This window comes from Narcine bancroftii, chromosome 7 (genome assembly GCF_036971445.1).
Source record: "Narcine bancroftii isolate sNarBan1 chromosome 7, sNarBan1.hap1, whole genome shotgun sequence".
Classification (NCBI taxonomy): domain Eukaryota; kingdom Metazoa; phylum Chordata; class Chondrichthyes; order Torpediniformes; family Narcinidae; genus Narcine; species Narcine bancroftii.
In genome coordinates this window covers 196,026,476-196,049,279 of record NC_091475.1, presented here as the reverse complement: position 1 = coordinate 196,049,279, position 22,804 = coordinate 196,026,476, and the positions used below count along the sequence as shown (strand labels likewise).

General features: G+C 42.6%; 1 protein-coding gene across 1 annotated transcript in view; it reads right to left on the bottom strand.

Moving 5' to 3' along the window:
* The window catches only part of gabra5 (gamma-aminobutyric acid type A receptor subunit alpha5), a 101,005-nt gene extending 79,405 nt beyond the window's left edge, over positions 1–21,600 (bottom strand). The window contains exons 1-6 of the mRNA XM_069892501.1: positions 21,594–21,600; positions 21,109–21,275; positions 19,046–19,320; positions 18,294–18,415; positions 17,872–17,939; positions 17,568–17,788 (exon numbers count right to left, since the gene is read on the bottom strand). Coding sequence (XP_069748602.1) covers positions 17,568–17,788; positions 17,872–17,939; positions 18,294–18,415; positions 19,046–19,320; positions 21,109–21,275; positions 21,594–21,600 — 860 coding nt within the window. The remainder of the gene's footprint in view (positions 1–17,567; positions 17,789–17,871; positions 17,940–18,293; positions 18,416–19,045; positions 19,321–21,108; positions 21,276–21,593) is intronic.
* Positions 21,601–22,804: the final 1,204 nt, after the last annotated feature.

Genomic DNA, 22,804 nt, shown 5'->3' with positions numbered 1-22,804 from the left:
GGCCCTCTATGCCTTGATGATCCAAGTGCTTGACCAAATGCTTGCAGATATTGTGAGAGTACTAGCTTCCACCTCGCCTCACCTAGCACATTTCAGATTCCAACATTCTCTGGGTGAAAATAAAAATCCCCTCCACATTTCCTCTAAGCATTCTCTCTTTAACCCCATTTCTTCTACTTTTGCACGTCAAACCATGGGATATAAAATTCTTACTACCTGCCCTCTCTATTCGCCTCAGAATTTTGTAATATGACCCATCCAGAGAAAATAAACCCAGCCTATCCAATCCCTCCTTATAATTAAGATGCTCCAATCAAGACAAAAGTCTCTTTCACAGTTTGCCCAGAGCAAGCACATCCTTTAACACCTGAGTGGGGTCAGGGGTGGGGCGGGGAGGGGGGGGGGGAGAGAGGGAGGGCATGTGCAGGAATCAGCCAGCAGGATGGCCATAATCATTCTAATCTTGGTTATCATTAAGGACCTATGCATGTATGTCTAAAATGTCAAGGGTGGTCACTTTAAGTTCTTGCACCGGCCTCTGTTTTCAGACTCATGGCATTCTCATGACTGGAAAATTGCTTAGTTTTTGATGGACATTGTAACAGGTGTACATTTTACATGCTGCAGTGGCACTGCGAGTTTAACAGTTGCCTCACAGATCCAAGAGTACAGGCTGTCTGTGTGGAGTTTGCACATTGTCCCTGTCTCGGTTTCGGGTTTTTCCAGGTACACGAGTTATCTCGCAAATACCTACAGATTGTTGGGTTAATTGGCTCTTGTAAAATGCCCCTGAAATGTAATTGAGTTGAAGAATCTAGAGGTGAGTCGGCAGAATGAAGGGAGAATAAAAACAGGGTTATTGTATGATATGTATATAGATATGTTTTTGGGAGATAAATTGGGAAAGGTTTGTTAGAGTAGGTCACATGCAAACAGTTTTAAGCAGATCTTATTTAAAAGACTGGAGCTCTGCCCCATGCTAGACACATTGGTGTCAACAGTCTTTGCAAGAGTTTTGGCGAGTGACCAAGAGACTTCACTAATGGATTGTTGTTTACAAAAAGGCAACAGATGAAAGATATTGTTGGAGCCGCAGATTGTCTGGAGCTGTTCTAAGAGGGTCATGTCGTTTTGTAAGCAGAGAGAGTCAAACAGGCTTTCTCTCAGAGAGAGAGAGAGAGCGGGAGAGAGATCACTTCTACAGTGTTACAGCCAGAAACAGCAGTTGGGACTGGAACAGGACAAGCTGGAAAGCTTGTGGAAACCCCTATGTGGAAGATGGGTTGTAAGTGCTTGTGGTTCATGCAAGAGGAGAGGACCAGCTGTCTAATGTTTCACTTGGACTAAGAGAAACAAAAAGGCACCCTGAAAGAAAGAGGTTGTCATCTGGAGAACCCTGATGGGGCAAGTTTCATCAGCAAGACACTGAAGTGGCTGGGTGTCCATCGTACAACAAATCTCTCTCTGAAAACTGACAAAAAGTAAGTGGTAACCATTCACTTTTCAAGCACCAAAGCCTGGTGAACTTTATAAATGTTAAATTCTGAGCACAGTATAAGAATAGCCTGCAACCAGTGAACTTGGAGGAATGGGAAATGAGATTGGACTGTGAGCCAAAGAACCTTTCTGAACTTAACACACACATGACATACATGTGCGCTTAGAATTAGAAGGGGGTTAAGTTAGGTGAAGTAAGTCAATAGGGATAAGTTAAAGTTTGATTCTGTTTTCATATTTAAAGATAATTAAAAGCAACCTTTGTTTAAGTACCCATTTGTCTTAGTGAATATCTATTGCTGCTGGGTTTGGGGGTCCTCTGGGCTCGTAACAGTATGAAGTGCAGTTGGAAAGAGGAATTGTTTCTGTGCTGCCTCACCCCCTGACTTTACACATATATTAAGGCTGGTATAGGGGAAAATATATGTATGCACATCCATAAAAGGATGACATGAGGCACATTCCCTGCTTACCCACTTCTTATGCAGGAACAAAAAAATGAAGCAGAAGGGTCAGCAGGTCCGGTGATGTCCATGGAGAGAAATGAACAGTCAACATTTCAGATCAGCCTCCTTTCTCAAGTGCCCTGAAATGCTGACTGTTCATTTCTATTCATAAGTGCTCCTGACCTGCTGACTCCCTTCAACGTCTCATCTACATCTGCAGGTCTTGTGTTTCTTCACCAACATGCCCACATTTGCTGTGTTCAGAGCTTGGGCAAGATGCAATCTGCTTCTATTTAATTTTTGCTTTTAAGCCCATCTGAGGGAAATAATAAGGTCATAAAACAGGCATCTTTACCATTGACGAATGAGGGAAGATTTGATAGAGCTAGGTAAAATTATGAGGGCTACAGATAGGGTAAATGGAGGCAGGCTTTTTCCACTGAGGTTGGGTGTGGAAGGAACAAGAAAAAGAGGAAATCACGCAAGTCTGCAGACTCCATGATTGAAGTTAAACACAACACTGGAGAAATTCAGCAGGTCAAACAGTATCCATTATATAGCAAAGATAATGATATTATAACGAATGTTTTGGTGAAAGGAGAGATGTTTAGAACCATAGAATGCTACAGCACAGAAAACAGGCCATTCAGCCCTTCTAGTCTGTGCCTTGGCCCTTCTAGACTGTGCCAATCATTTTTGCACTAGCCCCATTGACCTGCTCCCATTCCATAATACTCCAGACCTCCCATCCATGTAGCTATCCAATTTATAAAACTGCATTCACCACATCAGATAGCAGCTCATTCCACACTCCCACCACTCTGAGTGAAAAACTTTCCCTTAATGTTCCCCCTAAACCATTCCCCTTTCTGCATAAAACTGTGACCTCTCGTATTTATCTCCCCCAGTTGAAGTGGTAAAAGGCGACTTGCATCCATCCTGTCTCTACCTCTCATAATCTCCCCTTATTCTTCTTTGCTCCAAGGAATAAAGTCCTAACCTGTTTAATCTTTCCCTGTAACTCAATTCCTGAAGACCCAGCAACATTCTAGTACACCTTCTCTGCACTCTTCCAATCTTATTAATATCCTTTCTATAGTTAGCACCCAGAACTGCACCCAATATTCCAAATTTGGCCTCACTAATGTCTTAAACAACTTCAGTATAACATCCCAACTCCTGTACTCAATGCTTTGATTTATTAAGGTTAAGATGACAATAGCTTTCTTTAGATCCTGTCCACCTGCGACACTCCCTTCAGGGAACAATGTATCTGTATTCCAAGATTTCCTGGCTCCTTCACACTCTTTTTCAGGGCATGTCCTACCTTGGTTTGCTCTTCTAAAGTGGAACACCTCACACTTGTCTGCCTTAAACTCCATTCACCATTTTTTGGCCCATTCTCTCAGTTGGCCCTGATCACTCTGCAAGCTTTGAAAAATGTCCTCACTGTCCACAGCGCCTCCTATCTTTGTGTCATCAGCAAACCTGCTGATCCAATTTACCAAATTATCATCCAGATCATTGATAGAGACAACAAACAACAATGGTCCTAATGTAGATCCCTGAGGCACATCACTCATCACAGGCCTCCAGTCTGAGAAGCAACCATCACCATCACTCTCAGTTTTCTCCCATTCAGCCAATTTCGAATCCAATTTACAACCTCTCCTTGAATACCTAGAGTCTTAACCTTCTGAACTAAGTTCTCATGTGAGGCCTTGTCTAAGGCTTTACAAAGGTCCATGTTGACAACATCCGCAGCCTTTCCTTCATCTACCTTCTTGGTAACCTCCTCGAAAAACTCTATAAGGTTCATTAAACACGACCTACCATGCACTAAGCCCATCGCTGTCAAATACTATTTCTCAGATCTTTTTTCCAGTAATTCACCTATTACTGACATCAGGCTCACCAGGCTATAATTATCTGACTTATTTTTAGAGCCTTTTTCACACAATGGGACAACATGAGCTACCCTTCAATCCTTTGGCACCTCTCCCATGGTAAAGACATTTTTAATATATCTGCCAGGGCTCCTGAAATTTCTACACTAGTCTTCCTCATCCAGAATATTACATCTGGCCCAGGGTCTTTATCTACCTTTATTCACTGTGAGTCCCCTCATTCTCCATATGGCCCATGACTGCTCTGTTTGTTTCCTTTCCTTCCTTATACATTATGCAAGTTTCTCGAATAAATACTGATGCAAAAAAAAATATATTTAAGATCTCCCCCAATACGTGAGGCTCCACATATAGTGAGAAATGCAGTGAGAAATGCTTTATTCGCCACCATTTCCTCTAGGGGAACTAATTTTGTCCCTTACTATCCTTTTGCTCTTAATATACTTGAAGAAACCCTTCGGGTTTACCTTCACATTATCTGCCAAAGCAATCTCATGTCTTCTTTTTGCCTTCCTGATTTCGTTCTTGAGGTTTTTTTTACATTTTCTGTGCCCTTCAAGTACCTCATAAGCTTCTTGTTGCCAATACTTGCTACACACCTCCCTCTTCTTCTTAACTAGATCACCAATATCCCTTGAAAACCAGGGTTCCCTATGCCTGTTAACTTTGCCTTTAATCCTAACAGGAACACTCTCAAAAAGTCAGCTTACTTAACACACCCTTGCCAGATGCCAATCCACTCTTCCTAGATCCTTTCTCATTTACACAAAATTTTCCTTCCTCTAATTTAGAATCTCAACATGAGGACCAGACTGATCATTTTCCATAATTAACTTGAAGCTAATGACCTTACTGGACCCAAAATGGCCCAGTTTAGAGGCAACGTGAGATGGAACTTCTTCATACAGAGTGGTAGTAGTGTGGAACAAGCTACGAGCTGAAGTGTTGGATGCAGGCTCGATTAAAAAGAGGTTAGTTACATGACTGGGAGGTGTATGGAGAAATATTGTCCAGGTGCAGGTCAATGGGACAATCCACAATAATCACTTGGCACTGACTAAATGGGCCGCAAGGCCTTTTTCTGTGCTTTAGCGTTCTATGGTTCTAACTGGACCAGTGAATTAATTCAAATGAGCTTGTTTGAAGTTTAGTTTGTGAAGATTTTCTGGTTTTAATCTTTACAAATTGTGTTTTGGCTCTGAGACCTTTCAGAAGTGCAGCTCAGGCAGTCTATTTTGCTGCCTGGCAGACTGTGGAATTTTTTTTTTAAACAACATATTGCAGATGTTGGAAATCCAAAATGAAAATGAAAAAATGCTGGTGCAGCAGATCAAGGGAGGAGAGGTCAACAATTTTGGATTGATGGCATCTTTGATAGAAGCCTCTTCTCAGATCCTGCCTCACCTGCCTCAGGCGTTTCTCGTGCTGTAAAATAAAAATCCTCAGCAGAGCTTGGAGGGAATTGGTTCAAAGAATAGAGTTATTGCAGGGAAAAAGCAGTTGAGGGAAGAGGTCAGGAATAAGTATTGGAAGAAATTTGGCATGGAAATGCACAGAATGCACAACTGTGATACAAGATAACTACTATCAACAAATAATTGCACTGAGGAAATGGCTGGTTGAAATATACTAGCTCAATGGCACATTATATCTACAAGGTGTGCAAAAGGTGATAGCATCAGTTTTAAAAGGATCTGCTAAAGTTGTAACAGGTCAGGTAACAACTATTTTTGAAGCCACTACTTTCAAGCTGAATTTTATACCCTGGTGGCGAATAAAGCATTTCTCACTGCATTTGTTAGCGTAACTGAAACTGACAGCAGCAAAAGTCTGCAAGAGCAATAACTTCCTACCCTTGCTCCAGGATTTCCAAATGTCTCAAGCCCCTTCCAATCTCTGACATAAATATTGAGGCTCAGACTGTGGTGTGACTCTGAGGGATGTCTGCACAATCTGAGGTCCTGTCGTCTGGATGAAATGCTAAACTGAGGCCCTATCCACAGTCTTGGATGAAAGTGAAATGTTTAATTTTCTTTAATTTAGACATACAGCATGGTAACTGGCCCTTTTGCCCCACAAGCTTGTGCCACCCAATTGACCTACAACCCCGATATGTTTTGAATAGTGGGAGGAAGCCGGGGCACCCGGTGGTAACCCCCCACAGACATGGGGAGAATGTGAAAACTCCTTACAGATCTGAATCCTGGTTGTTGGCACTGTAACAGCATTGTGCTAACCATGCCATCCTATCACTTCCCAATGTTTGTTACTTTTGGATTTCTCCATTGATACAATCGGTACCATCTTGAGAAATGGGAATGTACACAGGGAACAAACAAGAGGCTGATAATGTAATGTCCTTTACTTCATGGGCTATTGAATGAAGCATTAGATCTTATGTAATGTAACCAATGATGTACGGGAACATTTCTTCTACACTTTGCAATTCACTGGGCCAAGTGGCCTACTTTTGCTCCTCTATCTTCTGGTGGTTCTGGCACTGATGCTCCTGTATCACTTTCTGGATGGGAGTAGATGAAAGATGCTGTGTACAAGGTGGAAAGGGTTCTTAACAGTTTTGCATGCCCTCTTCAGACAACGATCCAGGTACATCACATCAAATGGGCGGGGGGGGGGGGGGGGATGCGAGGGAGACTCTAACGATCCTTACTGCTGCTCTTATGGTCCTGTGGATTGACCACCAATCCAATGCCCTACAGCAACCGTACCACATTGTGGGGCATCTGGCCAGGACACTCTTGATAGAGCTCCTGTAGAAAGTTGACAAGATTTAATGCCCAAGTCAAGTTCAAGGACACATAAATATTTTTAGTTGTAGCTGAATAATCTATAACCACTGTGAAACTAGAAATTCACAAAAATTGACAATCTAAATCAATTTGGCTTAAGGAAAAACCTACGCAGATCTGAGAGGTCACTTTCAATTTACTTAACACTGGAGGGAGTTTGAACATTTTATTTCTTTTTGTGTCTAATTCTTTATAATTACCCTAGCTTCTCTTCATTTCTCATGTTAGCCTACACACACCAACATTGGGGTCTGTATTAATTATACATTGACATACAACTGTCATTTTTTAAAAATATCCTTGAGAAAATCAGCAGGTCACACAGCGTTCTTTATGGCTAAGATACATACTGATGTTTTGGGCCTGAGCCCTTCATGAAGGTATGAGGAGAAAGTAGGCAAGCACCTGAATAAACCGGTGGGGGAAGGGGCAGGGGGAGGAGCAAAGGCTCACAGATAAGAGGCCATAGGTCAGGAAGGTGCGACAGTGACTGGGCTTCCTGAGAAGACTGAGGTGGGCAAGGCTACCAACCACCATCTTGTCAACTTTCTACAGGAGCTCTATCAAGAGCGTCCTGGCCGGCTGCCCCACAATGTGGTACGGTTGCTGTAGGGCATTGGATCAGTGGTCAATCCACAGGACCATAAGAGCAGCAGAGAGGATCGTTGGAGTCTCTCTCGCACCCCCCCCCCCAACCCATTTGATGTGATCTACCTGGATCGTTGTCTGAAGAGGACATACAAAAATGTTAAGGACCCTTTCCACCTTGTACATAGCATCTTTCATCTACTCGCATCCAGAAAGTGATACAGGAGTATCAGACCCAGAACCACCAGGCTGAGGAACAGCATTTTCCAATGGGTAGTGAGATTGCTGAATGACTGATGAACTGCTCATACAATCCCTCCAAGACTCTACCATTAATTTAACAATATTTATTTATTTTTATATGTACTGCATATAATTCGCCTGTAAATCTATGTGCAATGTCTATATACATGTTTGCATGTGTTTTTACACTGAGGACTGAAGAACGCTGTTTCGTCCAGTTAAACTTATACAATTCGATGATAGTAATGAACTTGAACTTCTTTAGCAACTAACAAACATTACTCCTCAACAAAGGACACCCATTACTCCAAAATCCATCCATTTACTGGCCAGCCAAAAACTTCTCTCTGGATTTGGATGGGGAGCAGATGGAAAATTATTTATTAAATATAATATGATTTATTTATAATTTTTTATGGATAAAATACATGTCCTGCAGATGTATTATTTGTGTTATGCAGATGTTTCATGTCTGGTTGTATGTCAGCACGTTTTACATCGAGGACCAGAGAACACTGTTTTGTCGGGTTGTACAGATGTCGGCAGAAAATTGTCACAAATTGGTGTCTAATAGAGGTTTACAAGATTATGAGGTCATAATTGTGAAAGGTAGATATTGAGCTCTTTTTTTTTCCCCCTGGGTGAGAGTAGCAAAAACCAGAGGACATCTGTACAAAGTGAGGGAAGGAGAGTTCAGGGGATTTTAAAAAAAAATATTTACACAGACATTAGTAGGTGACTGGAATGCATTGCCAGGATTTGTGGTGGAGGTTGGTACAATAGGGACTTCTAAAAGACTCTTAGAGAGGCATGTGGATGCAAGAAAAAATACAGGGTTACTGTGTGAGGTAGGGAATGTTTAGAATCTAAACCCTCGATTGTTGAGTAGGCTTACATACATCAGCACATTGTGGTCCAAAGGGGCTGAACTGTGCTGTAACATTTAATTTTTAAAAATTCGAGACAAACAGCACAGTAACAGACACTTTTGGCTCACGAGCTCGTGCTGCTCAAATACCCCAATTAACCTACAAACCCAGTACATTTTGAATGGTGGGAGGAAACCGGAGCACATGGAGGAAACCATGCAAACAGGGGGAGAACATACAAATTCCTTACAGACACGTTCTATGTATTAAATCCAACTTAACGAAGCAGTGTGAGATGGTATTGCACCTCCGCAGCCTTACTACTGACAAAGAAAAGCTTTGCGATCTGTCTTCCAGCCACTGAACAACCTATGAGCTCAGATCATTTTAAATCTTAAATACCAGCAGGCAGCCAGCTCTGAAGCAGGATTGGAAAGTCCATAATGTGTTCAGGTGCAGAGGCACAGTGCATCTAGATAATGGTTACTGTTAACAGAGTAGGCCTATGTCAGCCTTAGTTAGAGAAGTTTGAGTGTGATGACGAGAAGTGGGTGCAACGCACTGGTTATGAACTAATTAGAGGTTTATAAGGACTTCTTGACGTGGGTTATCAAGCTTTATGAAGCTCAAGCTCCTATATCCTTTGCCAGCTCCTTTCTTAATGTGTCTTGCTATCTTTAAAATCTGTGCAAATGTATCTGAGGTTCCTTTGTTCCTACATCCTGTTTATTAAACCAATTAAGCCTAACCTCTGCTAAAATGAAGCAGCACACATTAAAATCTATCCATCTCTTGCCTTCTGCTAACCTATCAATGTCCCCCAGTGGTTGACTGCCATCATCGTCAGTTCTTACTTCAGCTCCAAGTTTCGTATCATCTTGAAACTCCACTCTGTCTTTCAAAATCTGTCTTTTTTTTAAAAAACACATCTCAAATGTATTTCTGTCATTAAGATGAAAAACACAATAATGGAGAAACTCAGCAGTCAAACAGTGTATTTTATATAGCAAAGATAAAAATACATAACCAATGTTTTGGGCGATCTCTTCATCAAGGTATGGACAAAATGTAGACAGGTGCCCGAACAAAATGGTGGTGGGGAAGAGTACAGTGGAGGAGCACAGTCCCACGGGCAGGAGGCAAGAGGTAGATAAGGAGGGAGAGCATGCCAACAAACAAGGGGAGGGCAATGGCTCTGAAAGGAGATGGAAAGGCATGGAGAGCTGAAGGAAAGAAGAAGAGGGATAGAAAAGAAAGGAATAACAGGAAGCAGGCAAGCAGAAACCAGAGAAGTCGACATTAATGCCATCCAGCTGGAGAGTGCAGAGCTGGAAAATTAGATGTTGCTTCTAATTTTACAGGTGGCCTTGGTTCGACAGTACATGGACAGACGTGTCAGTGCGAGAGTGGGGTGCAGAATTGAAATGGTTGGCCACTGAGAGATCCCTCATTGATGCAGACAGAGAAGAGGTCCTCAGTGAAGTGATCTCCCAATCTGCATCTCATCTCTCCAATGTATAGAGGGCCACTATGGGAGCACTGGACGCAGTAGCGGACTCCCGCGGATGCACAAGTAAAGTGTTGCTTCACTTGGAAGGTCTGTTTAGTGGTGACAAGGGAGGAGGTGTGGGTGCAAGTGCGGCATGTCCTGTGGCAGCAGGGGAAGGTTCTGGTGGGAGGGAATTCATTGGAAGGGATGACTGTTCGAGGGAGTCACGGAGGGAGCAGTCCCTACAGAAGGCTGGAAGACCTCATCTTGGGAACAGATGCAATGGAGATGGAGAAATTAAGAGAAAGGAATAGAATGCTTTGTGGCACTTTTGAGTCAACCAAAAGTTTGACTCATATCTTGGTATTGGACTTGGAACAATCAAAATTTCACAGTGGGAATACTCTCACTAATTGGAAACTGACACCACGTAACATCATTCCCCTTCATGCATACTGATCCTTGCTTGCTTGGGGTTTGCAAAGTTAACTAAACAGCACCTACTAGAATGGCCACAATTCACTCACATTAGTGTGTAGAGAGGCGAGAGTTCATTTTGAGTAATGCTTCCTCAATGTCTGATGTCCCCAATTGTCATTTATAGTGTACCCTGCTCTTGTCAAATTCATCTAGGATTGACTCTAGGATTTCTCCTCCATGACAGGCATCATAAATTCACAAGGAGGAAAGTGGTTAAAAGATTTCAGAATCATTCTTCGCTGTAAGTAAATGAATAATGGAAGATAGAAAATCAACATTTTGTATCGGGAGTTGTTGACTGGAGGGAAAGAACAGCTAAATTTTATCTTTAAAAGTATTTATTTTAGTGAGGTGGAGTTGCATTTTATAGTAATGAAGTTATTTGAGAGCCATTTTTAATTTAGACATACAGCATGCTGTAGGCCCTTTCAGCCCACATCTCTGTGCCACCTAATTACACCCAATTAACTTACAACTTGGTAATTTTTTAAGGGTGGAAGGAAACCAGAACACCTGGAGGAAACCCACACAGTCATAGGGAGAAAGTACAAACTCCTTACAGATAGTGCTGGATTCAAACCCTGGTAGTGATGCCCTAACTGCTACGCTAACCATCCCACCCATCTACCCTAACCATCCCACCCATCTACGCTAACTATGCCACCCCGTTTATTATTTTAAGATGTACTTCAGGATCTGTGTGTGAAGTGAATACTGTTGATAGGTTGCCTTGAGAACAGTAGTGAGGATTAAGGTGGTGATTTAATCTCATCAATCTGCTAATATTTACAAATTCATTGGCCTTTTTTTCAAATTGCATTTTTGTAAGAACTGCATAACTTCGACTTCTGCATAGTAAATACAAAGGTAGAATATGTATCTACAGGACCACTCTATTATACAAAAGAGGTTTTTGAGTTTTTCCAAGTATGATTATTATTTTTCAACTGTAATCTTTAGTTTTAGAGTTTGGCTCCTTGGCGCACACCCGATAGAACCCTACAAAATAGATGTTGGGTTTGATTTGGCTTAGGTATCCTCAGGCTCAGATCGGCTGTGGTTAAGTTGGAATTTGATTTTATACCTGTGCAAATCTTATTTGGAAGCTATAAAAGCCAATTGCCCCTTAGTCAGGAAATTCTGAGTTCAAATAACGCCCTACAACATGAGCTCTCAAAACTCGGCAAATGGATAACGATCAGCGACGTCAGTGATCCGGTTTCTGGGTCTCTGCGTTTCTCTTCATTATCCAAACAATTTAATAAACTTTTAATTTTTTGAAGTGGGGGGGGGGCCTTGCTTTAGGAAACTTTGGAAAGATTTCTCACTTCAACTTTCGATCTGTTTTTGGAGTTCGTTATTTCTTTAAGCAATTTAAATCTATTATTTCATCTACTGATCTATTGGCCAAGTTAATCTATCCATTTTCCTGTCATTTACAATGAATGCTTAGGTCAGAAGATTTTGGTCAAAAAATATGAATCACTTTTGTGAGGTCACTTTTCAGTGTACTCCAGAAAAGGAGAGTGAAATATCATTCCTTTGTATTTGGGTGTTTTGTATCCAGTAGGAGTTGGTCATTAATGTAAAGCCATTTTTGCAAAGTTCTTGTGCGCACGAGCGAGCAGCGACATTCTCTAAGGTACAACAGTGGCTTTGTACTTTCTTGACTTTGAATTGCCTTGGGAAGCGTGACATTGTGAAAAGGGATGTACAAGTAAAATCCTTTCTTTTATTCCTCCTTATGCAATGGAAGTGAGGTTTAACAGAAAGATTTTGTTTTGTTGAATGTGTTAAGTCATAACAACATCCACCTGGTTTGCAGAACAACCCTCAATTGCTGAGACTTGAAATAGTCATGTGTCACCCACAAGTTAAATTGCCTCTCTGCAACTATGTGCTGGGGTTCTGCTATTGGGTCTGTTATTATTCTCGTTCCAGTATTTTATAAATTAATTTCATCTGACCCATTAGTTCCCACGCTGATATTTAAGGTCACTCTCTCTTTTATTACTAGCTTTTAGCTCTGATTTTCTCTATTGGATAAAATTGGGCTCTGAGCGTTAAACATGCAAACACTTAATGCATTTGTAATGAAATTCACCGCCCTGCACTTTGATGGAGATCTTTACTTGTTTGTTTCAAACCCATTAAGGTAGAAGGCAAAGAAAGGTTTGAGAGAAGCACATTAAGTATTTATGAAGCAGTAAAGAGCCATGATTTCACATTGTCCCTTATCTAGATATCTTTATTCTTCAGTTCATCTTTTTAATGGTGAGATATTTTAAAATTGTTTGACAGCTGTGGCGAGTTCAGTGTGTATTGCCCGCCACAGACCCTGAGCTTAACACCTACCTGCACCATCTCAAAAGACAACTGGGTGTCAACCACATGGTTGTTTAAAGTCGCAATACAACAAATGGAAAATTTTCCATCCCTACAGATGGTAGTGAACTAGGTGTGCCTTCATAACAATCTAGCAGAATCATTATGAGTATTGGTGATATTTGTTTTATTGCACCCTGTTTGTTTGATTGCTGGACTTTAAATTCTCCAGTTGTTATGGTTATCCTTGAACTCTTTCTACACCATCAATTTTCAATCTACTTAACTAATACACTATTGTGCAATACATTGAAGCTTTTAGACATAGACATATAGCATAAGAAGAAGCCCGTGCTGCCTATTACACCCAATTAGTACAATTTGAAGGGCGAGAGGAAACTGGAGCACATTGGGAAAACCCATGCAGACACTGGGAGAACGTGCAAACACCTTACAGACAGTGCACAATTCAAACCATGGTCACTGCCAGTGAAATAGCATTGCGCAAACTGCTACGCTAACCTTGCTGCCCTAATTTTGTCGACATTTTGCCTACTCTGCTTCCCCCACCTCCCCCCCCCACCAATCTCTAATTCTCTGTATCTTTAGAAGTGTTACAGCTCCACCATTCCTGAGTCTGAAAGGTCATTGACCTGAAATACTAACTCTTATCTTTCTCCACAGATACATCCAAACCCTCTGAGCAACTTGCGCCATTATTTCAGATCCAGTCTATTTTGCTGCCTTTTCTTTGTAAATCTCCCATCAAATCTACATCCAGGTTCATATCCATGCTCTCATGATTGCTTTGTTCCATCTCATTTCCACTTATGTGCACTCTGACACCTGCCTGCTCCTTCTCAGGTTGAGATGAGTTTATTGTCAAATGTGTGCAAGGTACAGATGCAATTAAATTCTTGCTTACTTCAGCTACACAGTTATGTAAAACATCCAAACAAATAATAAGTATAAATTAAATTAACACAATCCACAAGAGAAAAGAAAGTACTAGGTATAAAAGGATAGTTAAATGTTCACTGTAGCAGTCATTAAAATGAAAAAAGCTGATTCAATAGTGCAGACAGATCGCGCGGGAGGTTGTGGAGTAGTACAATAGTTAAGGGAGTTTCAAGACCCTGAGATCAGTTACATTTTAAATTTAGACATACAGCATGGTAACAGGCCATTTCAGCCCACGAGTCCATGCCGCCCAGTTACACCCAATTAACCTGCACCCCTGGTACGCTTCAAATAGTGGGATGAAACCGCAGACACAGGGAGAACGTACAGACTCCTTACAGACAGTGCAGGATTTGAACCCCGGTCCCGATCGCTGGCACCTTAACATCATTCTGCTAACCGCTACGCTAATCATGTCCCCCCAGCTTTTGAACCTAGAAAATAGAACTGGAATCTTGAAACATGCAGATTGCAACAACAACAAAAAATCAGTGGGTTGAGCAGAATCACTGGGAGAAAAAGAATTGTCGACATTACATCAAAACCCCTCATCAGTCTTGACCATTCTTTCTCTCCTACTAATGCTGTGTGACTCACTGAGTTCCTCCAGCAGATTATGTTTTTCTTGTTCATATCACCTGATTTTCCTGTAGTCACCTTCGAATCTGATTGCAGCCAAGTCCGAGTTTCTACTCTTTGTGATGCATTTAATATATGGGAAGTTGTATCTATCTCATTTTTTCTCCAGTACTATTCTCTTTCCCTGACACATGGTTTGGTTTCAAGAGAGGTGACTTTAAATGACTTTGCTTGACAGTTACTACAAATAGAATGAGGTCACACTCAAAGGCAGTTGCACCATACAATTCACACCTGTACTAATTATATTAGGCCTCCTGGGGCCAACATGACCAGCCAGATATACATAGAGATGGGTTCTATTTATAAAGCACTCATGACACTGACCATATAGCTCACTCCTGACTTTGCAGCTTGAGTTTTATCATCTAATCAAATTGCATCATTTTGCATGTGGAAGTTCCATGGTTAACTGACTGAACTGGCTTCCTGGACAGCTGAACTGATATTCGGAGATATGGGTTTGAATTCCAAGCAGGCTAGACAAAGGAGAATCCTTGGATATTGCATACTTACATTTTCAGAAGCCACTGACAACACATCGCACATGAGGCTACTGAAGAAGATATTATGGGAATAATTTTGGAATTATGGGACACAATGGACGGTTGGCTAACTGGCAGAAAGCCAGTTACTGGTTGCCAGTGACTAGTGGTGTTGATCAGGGATCGGTGTTGGGTTTGCTACTTTTTACATTACATGTTAATAGCATCATTGATGGGATTAATAGCTTCATGGCCAAATTTACAAATGACATGAAAATAGGTAGAGGGGCAGGTAGTATTGAGAAAGTAGAGAGACTGCAAAGGTTGGGCAAAGAAGTGACATAAGGGAAGTTCATGGTCATGCACTTTGCTGGAAGATATAAAAGCACAGATTATTTTCTAAATGGGGAGAGAATTCAAAGAGGGGTGGTCAAAAGGGACTTGGGAATCCTTGTGCAGGATTCCCTAAAGGTGACCTTACAGATTGCAATAAAGGCAGAGGACTAAAATATAAAATTAAGGATATTATGCTGAGGATTTGTAAGGCATACTTAGAGCATTTTGAGCAGTTTTCGGTTGGATTTAGCTTCAGATTATTGAATGTGGTTGACTCTAAATTGCCCTCTGGAAAAATCTAGTGCAGTATGTTCTCAACCTTTTTATCCCCCAACCCCCCCCCCCCCCCCCCCCCCACTCACATACCACCTTAAGGATGCCATAGATGCTTAGTATTACTTAAAATGGTATGTGAAAGGATATAGAAAGGTTGCGAACCATTGGTCAAGAAGTTCACAACGTTCAGGGCAAATAAATGCAGACCCTGCCAGCGATATCCACAAATCTCATCAGTGGATAAGAAAGACAATAAACAACACCCATCTGGATTTTATAATGCAGCAAAAAATTAAGAACTTAATTCCAGAAGAACTTCTGGAAGAACTCAGCAGATCAAGCAGCATCTGTGGAGGCAGAGGGATGGTCAACATTTTATAATCTGATACAGAGGCTACTTTTGCCTCCACAGATGTTGATTGGCCCACTGAGTTCCCCATCAGCTTAGCCTCTGGTGAACACCTGCAGGAAAATGAATATGTAGGCTAAACACAATCTGAGGCATGAATTCCAAAGGGTATTTGGTTAATTTGGAGCTTTAAAAGCATTTGCCTTGAGTAAGAAAGTTGTGAGTTCCAAGCCCACAACTGAAACTTGCAGACAAAGTTTAAGGCTGACATTCCAATGTGTTGTAATTGCACAGGGTTGGTGGCATCATTTACCAGAGGAATTCTCCGTGTCCAAGCCAATATTTATCCCTAATCAATAGCATGCCACAGATTATCTTGGCATTTTACATGAAGATCGTTTACAAAAACAAATGGATGAATACATTAGATAAGATAGGTTAAGAATGCAATGTGCTAAACGTAGGCTGGTAGGACCAGAGTGAATGGAATATTTTGGTCAGTGAGAGTAAGTTGGGCTGAAAGGCAGGTTTCCACACTCTATGACTCGATCTCACTCTGGGCAAATTGCCCACATTGTTACCAATTATTTCAACTGCATTTTGTAAAACTGCATTGTAAATACTTTCATTGGGTTTGATAAACAGGTGTTATTACATATCCTGCAATAAAGACACCATCCTCCTTCCTCACCAACTGCCTTGAATCCTGTCCCTTGAACACAACAAATCATCTTTCCTTAACAAGAGAGTAATTTAGAATTCCTTGTTGTTGGGGAGTAGTAAAGGCAGATATCATGAAAGAATTAATAGCAAATCAATGTGCCTGGGGCGTGTCTTGCAAACGAGGAAATGGAAGATGTAAACAATACATGCTCAGGGATACATTAGAGATTGCTGATCTTCTAGTCTGAACTAAAACCGTGGATGAGTCAGAATATTCCATCATTGTCGGTTTAATGTATGTAGTGATTTCTCAAAAAAAAGAGAATTTGCCGAACATCCAAATAATAGAGACAAGTTAATGTAGCTGGCAATCAAACACTAACCGCTGATGAGAATTGAATGGGACAGGATGTTATCATCTTTGAAAAGGCAGAGCAGGAATTCTTCTTAAGTTGGTAAATTGCCCTGAATTACTCTCATTTCTTTTCACGAAAACACATTACTGGAAATTGTGTTAGTGACACATAGCACTACTGAGTAAAGTTATTTTCATTTTTGAAAACAGGGGGCCATCCTGTGGCAACTAATGTGTAGGGCACCAGTACTTCAGACAAAGAAAATCTCAGTGTATGCATCTTTCTTTAACTAGCAGGCACTTCAACATCTATTGACAAAGCATTCCTTCACTAATAGCACCTGTGCAGAAGTGCTTACGATTTAATTTGTCATATTGGATTTCATCTTAAAAATCACTATTTCAAATTATATGGAAACGACTAGTTGTTGGTTAGAACTGAGCTATTAATTAACAAAGACATGGGCTATTTTGGATTTTATATCATACAATTAACCTTATTTACTTTTGTTTATATTGCAGCAATTGAGACATGATAAGTACATTGGAATAAATTTTGAATGACTTTCTCTGCATGCAGACCCAACATTCAGACAATTTAAAAAAAAACGATCTACTAAAAACAACATCCAGTCAGCTTAAAGGAGGGTTTTCATGACATTTGCCTAATGTAATATTTATTTCCTCAAAACCCCAATGTTATATGGTGCTAGTCTATTGTCATTCATTATTATTCTGGAGTAGACTGACATAATCGCCCTATGTAGCCAAGATGATTATGGTTGAATCATCGAATTTGTTTTCACATTGAGAACCCACCAGAACTCCTGAAACCCCCCTCAGTAATTACCTCATGGTGTAGAGCAGTGTACCATCTTCCACCAGCCTGAGCAATTTGTTTGGAGTGGTCATGTTGTGAGCTATGGACTTCTTGCCATTGTGAAAGAATGTGTCTGGAGTCCAGATCTTACTGGCCAGCATGTTATTCAAAGACAGTCGATGCATCGGCCCTTTAAACTTCAATCGCTCGTCCTTCCAACTTTGGCGGAAGAATACATCGATGGTGTATTCCTGTTGGGATGGAGGAATTGGTGACTATTGGAAATGTCAAACGCAGGCTGAAAGAAGCTACAGTATAACATCTGATGACTTACCATTTCAGTGTCTGATACTGGGCCGAAGCTGGTGACGTAGATATCAGTTTTAACCTCGGTTATTCTTTCTACAAAGTACAAAACCATAAAGTAAATCTTTGTCGTTCGACCCATCCATCTCGTTCATGCCCTTTCCACATTGCTAACCCCCAACTTCAGCACTTAGCCACAGGAGCACTGGAGATCCCCGCATTGACCCAACATGCCTGCTCCACCTAGGTTGATGGAACATGTACTGTTCTCGCACCACCCCCCCCCCCAACCCAACGGTCCTGTCAGTGTGCCCTTCCCTTGTGGCGATCCCTCAGCTTGAGGGCAGCGATTCCAACCCGCCCACGGAGGGGACACGCTTCAGCATCATCCGATCCGATCCTGGGCCGTCGGCTAGAGTTTGTGGGGCAATAATAAGTAAGTGAACTCACCTCCCAGACCTGGTCTGAGCCTGTTGTCATATCCGTCCAGGAGCCCGTCCAATATTCGAGTGAAGATGGTGATGTTGTCGTTGTTGTGCAGATTCCTAATGGGAGCGACGCTCTGCGAAAAACTGTGGAACGAATATAGATGTCAAGGTTCCTATCTCTCCATGTGTTCCCAATTAAACCCAAACCCTAACCCTAACCCGAACCCAAACCCTAACACGAACCCAAACCCTAACCCGAACCCAAACCCTAACACGAACCCAAACCCTAACCCGAACCCTAACCCTAACACGAATCCAAACCCAAACCCTAACCCGAACCCAAACCCTAACACAAACCCGAACCCTCACCCTAACACGAATCCAAACCCTAACCCGAACCCAAACCCTAACCCTAACACGAACCCAAACCCTAACCCGAACCCTAACCCTAACACGAATCCAAACCCAAACCCTAACCCGAACCCAAACCCTAACACAAACCCGAACCCTCACCCTAACACGAATCCAAACCCTAACCCGAACCCAAACCCTAACCCTAACACGAACCCAAACCCTAACCCGAACCCTAACCCTAACACGAATCCAAACCCAAACCCTAACCCGAACCCAAACCCTAACACAAACCCGAACCCTCACCCTAACACGAATCCAAACCCTAACCCTTGGTTAACAATAAATCGCAGCTTGTGCTATGTTGAGACTCATTATCAATATATTGCAATTGACCCGTCCCCTCTTAAACCAACTCTTTACGCGAGCGGCGAGAAGCTGGAAAGACTCGAGGCCACATCCATGAGAGAGAAATGAACGTTCAACGATTTGGGTTGGGACCCTTTTGTCGAGACTCTGAATTCGACCTCTGTTCGTTCGAGATTCCGGCATCTGCAGTTCAGATGGGTTTGGCTATTGGACTTGGACGAGGGATGGTGCAGCAATTGAAAGATCAGACCTTGACCGTGGCAGGACAGACCAAATGGGGGCATTAATCCTTCCTCGTTGTAGCGGTTAGCTTGGCCCGAGACAATTGACTAAAGATGCAGTTAGCTTGGCCCGAGACAATTGACTAAAGATGCAGTTAGCTTGACCCGTGACAACTGACTAAAGATGCAGTTAGCTTGGCCCGAGATAATTGACTAAAGATGCAGTTAGCTTGACCCGTGACAACTGACTAAAGATGCAGTTAGCTTGACCCGAGACAATTGACTAAAGATGCAGTTAGCTTGACCTGAGACAATTGACTAAAGATGCAGTTAGCTTGACCCGAGACAATTGACTAAAGATGCAGTTAGCTTGACCTGAGACAATTGACTAAAGATGCAGTTAGCTTAACCCGAGACAATTGATTAAAGATGCAGTTAGCTTGGCCCGAGACAATTGACTAAAGATGCAGTTAGCTTGACCCGAGACAATTGACTAAAGATGCAGTTAGCTTGACCCGAGACAATTGACTAAAGATGCAGTTAGCTTGACCCGAGACAATTGACTAAAGATGCAGTTAGCTTGACCCGAGACAATTGACTAAAGATGCAGTTAGCTTGATCCGAGACAATTGATTAAAGATGCAGTTAGCTTGGCCCGAGACAATTGACTAAAGATGCAGTTAACTTGACCCGAGACAATTGACTAAAGATGCAGTTAGCTTGACCCGAGACAATTGACTAAAGATGCAGTTAGCTTGACCTGAGACAATTGACTAAAGATGCAGTTAGCTTGACCTGAGACGATTGACTAAAGATGCAGTTAGCTTGACGCGAGACGATTGACTAAAGATGCAGTTAGCTTGACCCGAGACGATTGACTAAAGATGCAGTTAGCTTGACGCGAGACGATTGACTAAAGATGCAGTTAGCTTGACCCGAGACAATTGACTAAAGATGCAGTTAGCTTGACCCGAGACAATTGACTAAAGATGCAGTTAGCTTGACCTGAGACGATTGACTAAAGATGCAGTTAGCTTGACCCGAGACAATTGACTAAAGATGCAGTTAGCTTGACCCGAGACGATTGACTAAAGATGCAGTTAGCTTGACCCGAGACAATTGACTAAAGATGCAGTTAGCTTGACCTGAGACAATTGACTAAAGATGCAGTTAGCTTGACCCGAGACGATTGACTAAAGATGCAGTTAGCTTGACCCGAGACGATTGACTAAAGATGCAGTTAGCTTGACCCGAGACAATTGACTAAAGATGCAGTTAGCTTGACCCGAGACAATTGACTAAAGATGCAGTTAGCTTGACCCGAGACGATTGACTAAAGATGCAGTTAGCTTGACGCGAGACGATTGACTAAAGATGCAGTTAGCTTGACCCGAGACGATTGACTAAAGATGCAGTTAGCTTGACCCGAGACAATTGATTAAAGATGCAGTTAGCTTGACCCGAGACAATTGACTAAAGATGCAGTTAGCTTGACCCGAGACGATTGACTAAAGATGCAGTTAGCTTGACCCGAGACGATTGACTAAAGATGCAGTTGTCTCTCGAAAGAAATGCTTCGAGCAAGGGCACTATTTTGGGTTAGTTGGGGGTTAGCTGAGCGTTAAATATAGGGCTCAAGGGCCGAGTTTCACTCCTAAGATGACATGAATGCTTAAGGTTGTTATAAAATGGATGCAAACAAAGGATTCGAACAAGCTGATGATCTTGAACGGATAAGATTTATTTTCCATCTATGCTCAAAAGGACACCACAAATTGAACTGTCCCCGTGCTCTTTATGTTAACCATGTGCTGCTACCAACGTCGCTCATCGGGTTTTACACCGATCGATCCCCGCCTCGAACTTTGCATCGGTTGGGGAGACGCCGGAGCTTACCTCTGCCGCCAGGTTAGACTTGACACAAGGAGCCACATGCTCGGTCCACACCACTTGCCACCGCCCATGTCCACGGCGCGTTGACCTCAAATGATTCCACTCCAGACCAAGGCTTGACACGTCTCCGTCCCTCGCTGAATCCGACAGGGAGGCAGCGTTCAATAGATCTGAGACCAATAAACGCAGTGATTAATGTGGATCAGTCAACTACGACTTGTGTAACAAGAGTTGGACAAGGCTCCGTTACGCAAACGACCAACAATTCGGGCACCAGCACCAGACTTCTCACACACACAAAAGATGTTGGAGATCCGAGCCTTTGTTCAAAACCTGCAACTGGAACATAATTAAGGGCAACATTAGAGCCGGATATCATGTTGGCCAACTCCTCTCTTTGCAGATTTGTGTGTGTGTGTGTGTGTACAGTGCGCTAGAGGACGAGGCTTTCAATCAATACTCAGATCTTTCCAATCACTCAAACAGACCATGCATTCCGATTGCCGTCCAACTTTAAATACCTTCAGGCAAGGAGACCGTCACTTTGCGCTGTCCTTTCAGCACCAGTTGAAAAACCCGCCCTGCCCCGGCCAGAGAGGAGGGAGATATGCCTCAAGTCCTCGCCGGGTTCTTCCTCAGTCAGTGGCTGGTGGGCAGCTTCGGTGCCCCACCTGCCTGCCTCATTGCGGCGCGGAGGCGAGAGCTCGCTGGAACGGGGCTGGGCGCCTCGCAGGGGGACCCGCTGAGTCTCCTGCACGCCGATAGCGAGAGAGAGAGAGAGCCTACTGCTGATATTGCTTTCGCCTCCTCCTCGGGATCTGCTGTTCTGCTTGGAGGCCGGGAGCGCGGGCGCGCGTGCCCGTGCTCACCCCGGCGCGCCGCGTGCTCCAGTGCTCAAGTGTCTGGACCGTCCCCAGTGGCAAAGAAAGAAGAGGGGGCTGGGGTTGCGAGGAGATGGGGTGGGAGTCAGCCGCATGGCGTAGGCTGCACGGTGCAATGATGCACTGAACTCGAGGAAGGCAAGCAGGCCTTGTGCATCTCTCCATGACTGAGGACGGGAAGTTAGAGGTCAGGGTGAGGCCACAATATTCAACCTCCCCACAATACGTTTCCTTAAAACCCAACATGAATTTGGCAGTAACTTTCCCTCAAGAGGACTATAGACTAACTATTCATTGAATCTAGAGTGAGAAAGAACCAATTCAAGAGCACAAGGTTGGAGCACCATTAGTAGTAAAATAAGGAGTGTCTGGGGCACATTTACTCTCTCTTTCTCCTTTCCTGCATCCGGATTCATTCCAGCATTTCTTCTTTTGGATTTCAATTTTCGAGATCTGCTGCGTTTATAGCGCAGAGGAGGTTCACTAACTTGATGCCAGAAATGAAGAGGTTAGCCTAGGAGGAGAGATCGAGTTGCCTGGGACTGTACTCACTGGAATTTCGTAGAATGAGAGGCTATCTTATGGAAACATAAAATAATGAAAGGCATGGATAAGCTAGAGGGAGAGAGGTTCTTTCCATTGGTGGGGGAGACCAGAACAAGATGCAGGGTAATAGATTTAGGACAGAGATGAGGAGGAACTGCTGTTCCCAGAGGGTGGTGAATCTGTGGAATTTGCTGCCCATTGAAGTAATGGAGGCTTCCTCAGTAAATATATTTAAGACAAAGTTGAATAGATTTTTATATAGTAAGAGAATT